This window comes from Arachis ipaensis, chromosome B08, assembly GCF_000816755.2.
Source record: "Arachis ipaensis cultivar K30076 chromosome B08, Araip1.1, whole genome shotgun sequence".
Classification (NCBI taxonomy): domain Eukaryota; kingdom Viridiplantae; phylum Streptophyta; class Magnoliopsida; order Fabales; family Fabaceae; genus Arachis; species Arachis ipaensis.
Genome location: NC_029792.2, coordinates 9,481,930 through 9,495,109, shown reverse-complemented (window position 1 = coordinate 9,495,109; position 13,180 = coordinate 9,481,930). Strand labels below are relative to the sequence as shown.

Here is a 13,180-nt window from a genome sequence, read left to right as displayed (position 1 = left end):
GATTAATATAATAAATTAATTTTATTTTAGTATACATATATAAGATGCATAATATGGTGTGTCTATTTTTAAGCATAAAAATATACAAATTCTTCTTTTTTCTTTTTTTACCAAAGATATAGAGACTCAAACTCGTAATTGAGTATGGAAAGACTATTCCATTTGAGCTATTGCTTCTTGGCATATATAAATTCTTCCATCATTGTAAATTTAAGATCAATTATATAAATAGAAATTTTAGGGATAAGAAATTTAGTAATTTTGGCCATTTTTTAGTCTGTATAAATATTAAATTTTAAATTTTATTAATTTATATGTATAAATTTTAAAAAATATGAATATAAATTATATTATCTATGTATATAAATTTTCATAAATATAAATATAAATATAAATTTATTCTTATGTGTAAATACTTATAAATGTGAATACAAACTATTATTGATTAATACGGACAAAAGATGATGATATTTGTTGCTAACGGTTATAGATATTATATAAAATCAACCATTTATTTGAGTTGGATTACTACTGAACTGTGGTATTGAACTATGCTCTCTTTTAGTGGCACCTATCCTGACCAGCATTAAAATTTCAAGCACTCATCCTTCCCAAACCACCCATCACTATCACAATTGTCGATCATCCATATCATTGTAATTATAAGATCTGGATCAGAAGATATATATATACAATTAATCAACATTAATTTTATCATATCAGTTAGTCACCCAAAATTGTTGGACAAATTTATAGGTTGTTAACATAGCATTTTTGTAATGATATATAGTCAGCATCCCTTGTCATCAAGAATGCAGAGTGTTCGACTAGCAACAATAATAAGCAATATATCCAGGAATTAGGATATATGATCTAACAACACTTTTGGACACAGGTAGCAAATTCATCTATTTCTTCTTCTTATTCTTCATTATTATTTCTATGATTGACAAATTAAAACGGATCAATTTCTTAAGGTAATCACTTTGCATGAGTTAGAAGACTATCTACTACCTTAATGTGGGTAAAGGCTAAAATTGCATAATATGATCCTCAATAAAGTTGGAATGTTGAGACTTAGAGTGTGTACAGAATTAGACTGAACAAACAGAAACAGCAAGATCTTTGAAACGAGTTCTACATAACAGAAATAATGCAAAAAAAGGTATTTATCTATTTATATATAACAACAAATTTTCTTACATATGAGAGGAAAAGAAACAAATTAGATAGCCCAAAATTATATCCTCCAACAGGGATGGAAACAAAACAAAACAAAACAAACCAAACCAAATCAAATAATAATGTAAGACTACGTTTGGGATTCACATGAGGAGATGAGACTGAATCAGCGTTTGATATGCTTGACTTTGTTCCAGCCTTTCTTGCATGAATCTCCCACAAACTTGACTCCCTTTTGAAACAGATGCTTCAGCTCCTTGGCTCTCTCCTTCACCTGCTCTTCAAACTCACCCATAATTCTTCTCACAAATCGGTTGAAGAGATAGATAAATAGATAGATATATATATATGGTGCTAGCTAGAACTAGAACCAGAACCAGAGCCAGAAGGTGCTAGAAAGGAGTGGGATATAGATATGGTAGAACTGCAACAACAAAAAACTCTTTTAAAACAAGGAAACCTCGTGGGATCCAACTCAGCACTGACACGTGGTGTTACTTATATGGGCCACGTTCGCTGGAATTTAGCACAAGCATCTTTCTTGATTGAAAACTACTATCATAATGAACAGCAGTCCAGCTTAATAGTGTAATTAATTAATTAATTATACTATAAATGATTGATTAATACTAATTAGCTAGTAAGAAATTGGTGTGGTAGTTAGTCTTAGGAACAGAACAATGGAAAAGCGAAGTGAGGGTAGCTGGCTTATTATTCCGTTGAGCACAGGCTAGCTTTGATTTGCAGGGAGGGACCACTAACTACTTTGTAAGTGGTTTCAGCATTTCACTACTTAGGTTAGATTAGATGTCTATTATTTTTACTAGCTTTTCTATATATGTAAGTCATATAAGAAAATAATAACGAGTAAATGAAAGGTTGTCCAAGTTGGTATATTCCAGCTGTATTTGTAGTACGAGTGAAGGAATGGTTTCGAATCAAAAGCAGAAAATTCTTTGTGCCTGTCTACACAGTATTCCTGTCCTTTGAATTTAAACAACGGGAATAAGCATAATTATAACATCTGTCATCATTTTATTTTGTGTTCCTTAAAAACTTTAGAATCTGAAAAGAAAAGTTACATATGCCATGTGAATTCAATAATCTTCCCGGTTTAGTATAAGCGTCCGTTGGACAGCAAATACCCTTAAAACGTCAGGTTTTTTCTTGGCTTAATTGAACTTTTTAAGTGCGTTGCATTGAACAACCAAAAATATTAACATTGTTGCTGCCCAGGATCGAACTGGGGACCTTTAGTGTGTAAGACTAACGTGATAACCACTACACCACAGCAACTCATGCTTCCCTTTTGATATCTTTTTGTTAAAGACCATAAACATAGTAGTTTCTTGCAACAATATAAAGCAGCACCTCAAAATATAAAAACCAATAATTTTAATTAAAATTTGTGCAAAACTGAGGGTTTACTTTACTCAGAACAAGTACCTTTGGTGACCGTGAATCCGTGATGCACACTTGTGACTTTCACCAAAAACAACCATTTTTTCCTTTTTGGGGTCAAGGGCTTATAAAAAACTAAAAAACTAAAAAAATTCAAAAACTCATTCTCCTCGCTCATCAGATCTCTCTCCGCCACTCATCGAAGAAGAAAGCACTTGATCTGTTTTCATCCAGCAGTAGAGATGAAGAACAATAAGCCAGAGGTAACGGTGGTTGTTGATGCAGCGGCGAGGAGAAAGAACAGCAGAAGCGGTTAGTGGTGTTGCTGCCGTCGGTGAAGAAGGAGCAGCTGCCAGGAAGTTGACGACACCGGTGAAGAGAACGGTGAAGGTAATTTATTTTTTAGAAGTTAGAATAGTCACACAAATCGTTGTGTTTTGTGCGAAATGAATGAAACTGATGAAGTGTTCTTTGACCATTAAGCTTCTCCGAAAGGTTCGTTTTCATAGATCTCAAAAACAACACCACGTTTTGATATTTACTTGATTTCCATTCATTCAGATCACTGAGGATATATCTAAGCTGCCGATTGCATCCCTCAAGGATACCATTGTGTCAACTGTTGAATCTCACCAGGTTAATTTACTATTTGCTCTGTAAAATTGTCTTAGACATGCTTTTGCTTGATAGCTGGCTTGATGATTGAACAATAATGAAGCTTATCACATAATACATTACATTAATTTATTATTGCATATTATAGTTAAGTAAGACTTTTGTTTCAAATCCATTTCAATATAGGAATTAATGAAGTGCACAATATAAGAATTAAACAGAAGTCTCGGAAATCATCGCGCATCACCTTTTGCTTTTGTTGACCTTTGGCCAATGCTTGATTCGGATTTGTTTTTGGCATTGTCCATTGTCCCCCTGCTTTTGGTGAAGATGATTTCCGAGTTTGCATTGAGAAGCACATTCTTAGGAAGGTTAGTACTGCTATGAACTTGAAATTGTTAAAAGGTATGCTTCTCTATGGTGTTTGATGTCAGAACCAACTTGGATTGTAAAATCATTTCTGTGGGGGAGTTTGTATGCATCTGTTTGTAAAAGAACATGTAGATCTACTAATTTTTTAGACCATTTTATGTTGCTGGATCCATGTTTACAAGTTTCAATTTTGTAAAACTGTCATGTTTGTTGTTGTTATGTTTTATTTATCATATACCAAATTGAAAACTACTATGACTGTTTATTTATCTTGCATGTGCTACTCCATTTTTGGTTTGTTAAGGTGGAGTTATTGAAAGAGAAATTATTGGAAAATATTCAGCAGACTTACTGGTTATTGGTTTATAATATCTTGCTTGCTCATTTTTCACGTGAACTGATTATTTATTATTTGATCTCATTTCATTCGTTCCCATTTGCTGAAGGTGTATTTTTTGGGAATATTTATGTTGTTCCTAAGTGTTTTAGGATAAGCGATTGGTTTTTCTGTCATTCCCATTTGGGAATATTTCTGTTTTTTCACAATTGGTTTTTCTAAGTAAAAGTAAGATGTATCTTGGTTTGATCATCCAAAGTCCAAACAGATGGAAAAATAGAAACAAAGCATAAAAAAAATGTGGTCAAAGTGAAATGGTGCTTCACTGCTTCAACTATTATTACTTTTGGCTGATGCATCCGTCAGCATCAAGGTGCTCCTAAATGCCACGGCCACACACTTTGGGTTTAGGCCGACGTACAGGAGGGTCTGGTTGGCGAAGCAGAAGGCTGTTGCCTTCATCTATGGTGATTGGAATGAGTCGTACAACGAGCTCCTTAGGTTGATACTGTTGCAGTCCTTAGGACGAGCCCTGTTCGAGTTGGGGGACAGCTGGACGAGTCCCAAGCTTATTTTCACCGACTGTTCTGGACGTTTCCACCATGTATCAAAGCATTCCGTCATTGCAAGTCGTTGGTTAGTATTGACGGCACCCATCTGTATGGCAAGTATGGGGGAACGTTGCTTGTCGTGATTGCACAGGACGGGAAGTCCAACATTCTGCCTGTTGCATTCGCACTAATCGAGGGTGAGAATGCTGAGTTGTGGTCCTTCTTTCTCTCCCACCTGCGTCAGCACGTGACACCGCAACCAGGTCTGCTGGTTATATCGGACAGGCATAACGGCATCAAGGCTGCGCTTGAGGCTCCCGACGGAGGATGGCTACCTCCAGCTGCATACCGTGCATTCTGCATTCGACATGTAGCAGCAAATTTTGCCCTAACCTTCAAGGGTAAAGACGCAAGGAGGCTTCTTGTGAATGCAGCGTATGCTAAAACCGATGAAGAGTTCGATTACTAGTTTGATATTCTGCGGTCTGAAGACTGATATGTGCTTCAAATGTTCGTGATATAAAGAGTTCAAGAGTTATTTAGAAGATATTTTAGTTTACATTTTTAGAATATTTTATTTAATGTATTTTGATTTTTGTTTATTTAATTACTAGATTGGGCCTTATGTTTATGGGCTTTAGGGTTTTCTTTGTTTTAACCTAATAAGAGGTTATAAATACCTCCTTAGCTATTGTAGTCGTAGTATAGAATGATTTAGAGGTTTTAAACCTTTTTTGGTTTCGTGATGAAACCATGGTGTGGACAATTGAGGTTGAGGAGTCCTTCTCTTGTTGCATCGGGGAATCGGTTAGAAGGTTGAGGAGTCCCTTCGAATCAATTTCCGAACTATGGCGTTGACATGTTAGGTTGAGGAGTCCCTTTCTTGTTGCGTCAAGAAATTGGGTAGAAAGTAGAGTGATTCTCTTTGTACTCAATTTCAACTTATCTTTTTTGTTCCTATTTTAATTTCAATGTATCTTTTTATTCAGTTTGAATCCTTATTTTCTTATTTATCTTTTATTTCCGTATCAAAGACCCTGCCATGTGTGAGTGGGCGAACCGGATTGAGTATTCATTGTGGACACAGTATTGTGATGAGGGTTGGAGATTCGGGCACATGACGAAAAATATTTCTGAGTGTGTTAACTCAATCCTCAAGGGGGTCAGAAACTTCCCCGTGTGCTCGCTGGTGGAGGCAACATACGGAAGGTTGGCCGAACTTTTTGTCCGCAAGGGGAGAGAGGCTGAGGCCCAGCTGGGTACCGAACAACAATTCATTCAACACCTGGTGAAGTGTATCGAGGCCAACTTGAAGACGGTGAGGTGCTTCACGGTGACTTTGTACGACAGGGATAACTCGGAGTTTACCGTCGCAGAGACGACTCTCACTGGTTCTTTCTCACTGGGTAGCTACAGGGTCTCACTTGGATCTCAGACTTGTGATTGCAGATACTTTCAGGCACTTCATTTCCTGTGTCCTCACGCCCTGGCATGCTGTGCCTACTCACGGCTTACTTGGCAACCGTACGTCCACCAGGTGTATCGTCTTAGTTCGGTGTTCAGTGTGTATCGGATGGGGTTCACACCTCCCATTCTGGAGGGTTTCTGGCCACCATATGATGGGCCGACAGTGATCCCAGACCCGAACAAGAGGCGTGCGAGGGAGGGTTGTCCCAGGTCGACTCGGATACAGACCAATATGGACGAGGCAGATCCGAACCGGCCGAAGAGATGTGGCCTCTGTCGGCAACCTGGACACACACGTCGGAGTTGCCCACAGGTCGGAGGACCAACCCATACAAGGGGACATCAGTAGGTGTATTGTTAGCTTTGGTACTTTGTTGATTTCACTTTGGCGTTTAGATGCCACTGTTATAGGCTTCCTTAGTTGTAGTTGATAAGTGTTAAAATTTGTTAAACTTAATGCGATGTACTTTGCATGGGATATTAATTAATGAATATGTTCCGTTTCCGAAGTGAAGCATGAAATGTTCGATGAATACGCAAGGTAAAAACGCCATTTACAAATTACATGAATACATGATGGGAAAAATATCCTAATAACTTAAAGAAATAATAAACACCCATTTTCAAAGTAACGGAAACACGATAAAGCAACAAAGTACTCAAACATAAATAACCAAAATACAAGTTGGATCGTAGAAGTACATGAAAGACATAAATAAAGGTGGCTAAGATACAACCCTGATAATCAAATAAAGTCATACAACATACACCAATCATCTGAACAGATGCGAACCGGTGAAGCAACGACGGGGTACCCGTGTCCCGTGGCTTCTCCGGATAAGCGGCTCTTCGTCCTTGATCTCATCCTCGTCCTTATCCGGGGCAGGCTGTGCAAGTGGCCTAGGCTAGACGGGTGCCCCAAACGGCCCGGCAACTGAATGTGACGCAGCAGTATAGGTGGAAGGAGGGGTACCACCCAATGTAAAATAGTCAGGAGAAGGCATGGTAGGAGGCTCGTTCAGATCGAAATCTAAAGGTGCCTGTGTGCTCGACGTCTGACCACGCCGACGGGCTGCATCATCCTCCTGCATGATGCCACTAATCTCATCTAGGAAGTGTGACCCGCCGAAGTCCGCATCAAGACCATCACCGGCCAGGAAGTCTGAAAACATCGTCGTCGGGCTAACCCATGGCGTACTCTCCTGAAGTGTCTGGTCATGGGCGGGGAAACCAACAAAGTAATTGCCTAGCGGCCCTGAGCCAAGTCCACCATCACCCTAGTCAGCCCCATCACCCATACTGGTCCCGTATCACTCTCCACCATGCCCGCCATAATAGGGACTAACACCCCCAACTCTAGCATGCCCTCCAGCGTCCCCCCACAGGTCCGTGCTGATCGTCGTCGTCTTCACCATGATCACTGTGATGTGATCCGCAGCACGCGCTCTCCGTCTGCCTCCATGCCCTCCTCGTCTACCACCACGTTTACCGTCTGCATCACCGTCGTCCACAGCCTGGTCCAGCCACCTCCACTCACGCTGGCTACGTTATGTCCCCACACGAGCTCTTCTCTCAACCCGACGCCTATCCGGCATGTCGTCAACATGATCCATATCAGGAACTCGCCCAGCACCCCTCTGCGTCGCCTCCACAGGAATAAGAATGGCTCTCGGATCTCCCAGGTACATCTCTGGTTACAAGAACCTCTTTCTATGCTGACTCCACCACTCCAAGAAGTCATGTGAGGGTCCAAGGTCTGCGACAACATCGAACTGGAGAACGTGGTCCGCACGGCTCTCCTAATGAAGATGCTAGAACTGCAAACTGTACGGGAACCAACGATCACCTCCTCTCCCGTCCTTCGACATCAGAAAGTCGATGTTCAGGGCGGGCTGGGGACGGGGCTGGACTCCGTCGAACTGCGGTAAAACCCTATCTATCTGATGCCACTCTATCATGGCAAAATATATCAGTGACGTCACAGACCGTCATAACCCCGTATGACGAGGCTCCAACACCTCCGGATGCACAACCTGTAGTACGTCAGAAGAGCTATACGGTATCCAGATGAGCTGCAAAAAGATTTCAACATTGTCAGGCCAATTCATGATCCAAAGTCATAAAGCTTAATTAATTAAATAAACATTGGCGGTTAGTATACTCACATATCTGGCCTGTAACATGTCTATCCCCAGCCTCTACATCTGAACTCTAGGTCCCTTTTCGCTACCGGAAGGGTTGTAACCTGACCACCTGCATCTCACATCGGTGTTATAGTAATTACAAGCGTACATGGAATTAATTAATTAAACTTGAAATAGAAAATCCGAGAATGGTACCTCGAGGCCAACGGCCAGTTGCACATATCATACCCAGCAGGCCTAAACCTAGGAAAGCGCCAAAAGATCCAAGACTAATGTAACTGTAATGGGCCCGCTAACTTCACCACATGTATGTTGGCCACTCGGCACATGCACTGGTACAACCATGCTAGTGCTGCAGACCCCTAGCTGTAGCCACTCATCTCCTCAAGCCTAGCCACGTAAGGTAGCCATCTGATGTGAATACGGTTGCCCGACTTGTCGGCAAACAGCTGAGTGCCCAACAACATCATGATATAGGCACGAGTAAAGCGCCGCATAGTCTCCTCATCTGCTGCCGTGGGGCACTCTCCAAAAGTCTCTTGGAACCAGGTGCAGTTTACTGCGAACTTCTGAACTTGGTTCGGAGGAGGAATCACTCCAAGCAACTCCTGGAACCACACCCAAGCTGGACGGCCACCTTGGATGTATATCTAGAAATCTGTCAGGCAACCACTAACAAAACGCCCGTCCACTGGCAACCCTAACTGGTACGCCACGTCCTGAAGTGTGATCGTGCACTCTCCGAACGGCATGTGGAAGGTGCGTGTTTTCGGACGCCACCGCTCGACGAAGGCACTGACAAGGGGCTCATCTAATCGGAACCATCTATCGTTCAGTCTCGCAAGATGGTATAATCCGGCCATCTGCAAGTACGGAACGTATCTCTCATTGAGTCCCATGCCCTGCTGTCGCTGCATGCTCGAGATGCAACGCTGGGGCTGCGCATTACATGGACCGCATTACATGGCAATGCTGGGGCTGGTATAATTATGCGGTCCATGTAATGCGCAGCCCCAGCGTTGCATCTCGAGCATGCGGCGGCAGCAGGGCATGCGACTCGATGAGAGATACATTCCGTACTTGCAGATGGCCGGATTATACCATCTTGCGAGACTGAACGATAGATGGTTCCGATTAGATGAGCCCCTTGTCAGTGCCTTCGTCGATCGGTGGCGTCCGGAAACGCGCACCTTCCACATGCCGTTCGGAGAGTGCACGATCACACTTCAGGACGTGGCGTACCAGTTGGAGTTGCCAGTGGACGGGCGTTATGTCAGTGGTTGCCTGACAGATTTCCAGATATGCATCCAGGGTGGCCGTCCAGCTTGGGTGTGGTTTCAGGAGTTGCTTGGAGTGATTCCTCCTCCGAGTCAAGTTCAGAAGTTCGTAGTAAACTGCACCTGGTTCTAGGAGAGTGCCCCGCGAAAGCTGATGAGGAGACTGTGCGGCGCTTTGCTTGTGCCTATATCATGATGTTGTTGGGCACTCAGCTGTTTGCCGACAAGTCCGGCAACCGTATTCACATCAGATGGCTACCCTACGTGGCTAGGCTTGAGGAGATGGGTGGCTACAGCTGGGGGTCTGTAGCACTAGCATGGTTGTACCGGTGCATGTGCCGAGTGGCCAACAGACATGTGCTGAAGTTAGCGGGCCCATTATAGCTACTTCAGTCTTGGATCTTTTGGCGCTTTCCTAGGTTTAGGCCTGCTGGGTATGATACGTGCAGCTGGCCGTTGGCCTCGAGGTACCATTCTCGGACTTTTCTATTTCAAGTTAAATTAATTAATTCCATGTACGCTTGTAATGTTATACAATTCTGTCACACTTTTAATTAGCTATAACACCGATGTGAGATGCAGATGGTCAGGTTACAACTTTTTCAGTAGCGAGAAGGGACCTAGAGTTCAGATGTGCAGGTTGAGGATAGACATGTTACAGGCCAGGGATGTGAGTATACTAACCGTCAATGTTTATTTAATTAATTAAGCTTTATGACTTTGGATCATGAATTGGCCTGACAATGTTGAAATCTTTTTGCAGTTCATCTGAATACCGTATAGCTCCCCCGACGTACTATAGGTTGTGCATCCGGAGGTGTTGGAGCATCGTCATACGGCGTTATGGCGGTCTGTGACGTCACTGATATATTTTGCCGTGATAGAGTGGCATCAGATAGATAGGGTTTTACCGCAGTTCGGCGGAGTCCAGCCCCGTCCCCAGCCCGCCCTGAACATCGACTTTCTGATGTCGAAGGACGGGATAGGAGGTGATCGTTGGTTCCCGTACAGTTTGCAGTTCTAGCATCTTCATTAGGAGAGCCGTGCGGACCACGTTCTCCGGTTCGATGTTGTCGCAGACCCTGGACCCTCACATGACTTCTTGGAGTGGTGGATTCAGCATGGAAAGAGGTTCTTGTCACCAGAGATGTACCTGGGGGATCTGAGAGCCGTTCCTATTCCTGTGGAGGCGACGCAGAGGGGTGCTGGGCGAGTTCCTGATATGGATCGTGTTGACGACGTGCCGGATAAGCGTCGGGTTGAAAAGAGAGCTCGTGTGGGACACGACGTAGCCAGCGTGAGTGGCGGTGGCTGGACCAGGCTATGGACGACGGTAACGCGGACGGTAGACGAGGAGGGCATGGAGGCAGACGGAGAGCGCGTGCTGCGGATCACGATCACAATGATCATGGTGACGACGACGACGATCAGCACGGACCTGTGGGGGGGACGCTGGAGGGCATGCTGGAGTTGGTGGGTGTTAGTCCCCATCATGGCGGGCATGGTGGAGAGTGGTACGGGTCCGGTATGGGTGATGGGGCTGACCAGGGTGATGGTGGACTTGGCTCAGGGCCGCTAGGCGATTACTTTGTTAGTGTCCACGCCCATGACCAGACACTTCAGGAGAGTACGCCATGGGTTAGCCCGACGACGATGTTTTCAGACTTGCTGGCCGGTGATGGTCTTGATGCTAACTTCGGCGGGTCACACTTCCTAGATGAGATTAGTGCCATAATGCAGGAGGATGATGCGGCCGGTCGGCGAGGTCAGACGTCGGGCACACAGGCACCTTTAGATGTCGATCTGAACGAGCCTCCTACCATGCCTGCTCCTGACTCTTTTGCATTGGGTGGTACCCCTCCTTCTGCCTATACTGATGCGTCACATTCAGTTGCTGGGCCGTCTGGGGAACCCGTCCAGCCTAGGCCACCTGAAAAGCCTGCCCCGGATGAGGAGGAGGATGAGATCAAGGACGAGGAGCTGCTTATCCGGAGAGGCCACAGGACACGGGTACCCCGTCGTTGCTTCACCGGTTCGCATCTGTTCAGATGATTGGTGTATGTTGTATGACTTTATTTGATGATCAGTGTTGTATCTTAGCCACCTTTATTTATGTCTTTCATGTACTTCTACGATCCAACTTGTATTTTGGTTATTTATGTTCGAGTACTTTGTTGTTTTATCGTGTTTCCGTTACTTTGAAAATGGGTGTTCATTGTTTCTTTAAGTTATTAGGATATTTTTCCCATCATGTATTCATGTAATTTGTAGATGGCGTTTTTGCCTTGTGTATTAATCGGACATTTCATGCTTCATTTTGGAAACGGAACATATTCATTAATTAATATCCCATGCAAAGTACATCGCATTAAGTTTAACAAATTTTAACACTTATCAACTACAACTAAGGAAACCTATAACAGTGGAATCTAAACGCCAAAGTGAAATCAACAAAGTATCAAAGCTAACAATACACCTTCTGATGTCCCCCTGTATGGGCTAGTCCTCCGACCTGTGGACAACTCCGACGTGCGTGTCCAGGTTGCCGACAGAGGCCACATCTCTTTGGTCGATTCGGATCTGCCTCGTCCATATTGGTCCGTATCTGAGTCGACCTGGGACAACCCTCCCTCGCACGCCTCTTGTTCGGGTCTGGGATCACTGTCGGCCCATCATATGGTGGCCAGAAACCCTCCAGAATGGGAGGTGTGAACCCCATCCGATACACACTGAACACCGAACTAAGGCGATACACCTGGTGGACGTACGGCTGCCAAGTAAGCCGTGAGTAAGCACAGCATGCCAGGGCGTGAGGACACAGAAAATGAAGTGCCTGAAAGTATCCGCAATCACAAGTCTGAGATCCAAGTGAGACCCTGTAGCTACCCAGTGAGAGTCCTCTCTGCGACGGTAAACTCGGAGTTATCCCTGTCGTACAAAGTCACCGTGAAGCACCTCGCCGTCTTCAAGTTGGCCTCGATACACTTCACCAGGTGTTGACTGAATTGTTGTTCGGTACCCAGCTGGGCCTCAGCCTCTCTCCCCTTGCGGACAAAAAGTTCGGCCAACCTTCCGTATGTTGCCTTCACCAGCGAGCACACCGGGAAGTTTCTGACCCCCTTGAGGATTGAGTTAATACACTCAGAAATATTTTTCGTCATGTGCCCGAATCTCCAACCCTCATCACAATGCTGTGTCCACAATGAATACTCAATCCGGTTCGCCCACTCACACATGGCAGGGTCTTCAGACCGCAGAATATCAAACCAGTAATCGAACTCTACCTCGGTCTTAGCATACGCTGCATTCACAAGAAGCCTCCTTGCGTCTTTGCCCTTGAAGGTTAGGGCAAAATTTGCTGCTACATGTCGAATGCAGAATGCACGGTATGCAGCTGGAGGTAGCCATCCTCCATCGGGAGCCTCAAGCGCGGCCTTGATGCCGTTATGCCTGTCTGATATAACCAGCAGACCCAGTTGCAGTGTCACGTGCTGACGCAGGTGGGAGAGAAAGAAGGACCACGACTCAGCATTCTCACCCTCGACTAGTGCGAATGCAACAGGCAGAATGTTGGAGTTCCCGTCCTGTGCAATCGCGACAAGCAACGTTCCCCCATACTTGCCACACAGATGGGTGCCGTCAATACTAACCAACTACTTGTAATGACAGAATGCCTCGATACATGGTGGAAACGTCCAGAACAGTCGGTGAAAATAAGCTTGGGACTCGTCCAGCTGTCCCCCAACTCGAACAGGGCTCGTCCTAAGGACTGCAACAGTACCAACCTAGGGAGCTCGTCGTACGACTCATCCCAATCACCATAGATGAAGGCAA

General features: G+C 44.3%; 1 protein-coding gene, 2 long non-coding RNA genes and 1 other non-coding gene across 5 annotated transcripts; 2 read left to right on the top strand and 2 right to left on the bottom strand.

Annotated features, from left to right (window-relative positions):
* Positions 1,152–2,475, bottom strand: LOC110265681. Its single transcript, XR_002351873.1, has 2 exons — positions 2,388–2,475; positions 1,152–2,348 (listed from the first exon to the last, which is right to left on the bottom strand). It is a non-coding gene; the product is annotated as an uncharacterized LOC110265681 (long non-coding RNA).
* Positions 2,406–2,478, bottom strand: TRNAV-UAC. The gene has a single exon. It is a non-coding gene; the product is annotated as a tRNA-Val (tRNA).
* LOC107612044 lies at positions 2,600–3,919 on the top strand. Of its 2 annotated transcripts, XR_001613583.2 has the most exons (3): positions 2,600–2,973; positions 3,145–3,219; positions 3,385–3,919. It is a non-coding gene; the product is annotated as an uncharacterized LOC107612044 (long non-coding RNA). The 2 variants fall into 2 exon arrangements; XR_002351872.1 differs by having other exon boundaries at positions 3,145–3,919.
* Positions 9,078–12,140, top strand: LOC110265680. The gene is made up of 2 exons (XM_021108829.1): positions 9,078–10,016; positions 10,110–12,140. Exon 2 carries the CDS (start codon positions 10,670–10,672, stop codon positions 11,396–11,398), a length of 729 nt encoding a protein of 242 aa, XP_020964488.1. The 5' UTR covers positions 9,078–10,016; positions 10,110–10,669; the 3' UTR covers positions 11,399–12,140.

What these genes read in the sequence shown, in the direction of transcription:
- LOC110265680 (XM_021108829.1), top strand. Translation starts at nt 10,670, where the DNA reads ATGGACGACGGTAACGCGGACGGTAGACGAGGAGGGCATGGAGGCAGA.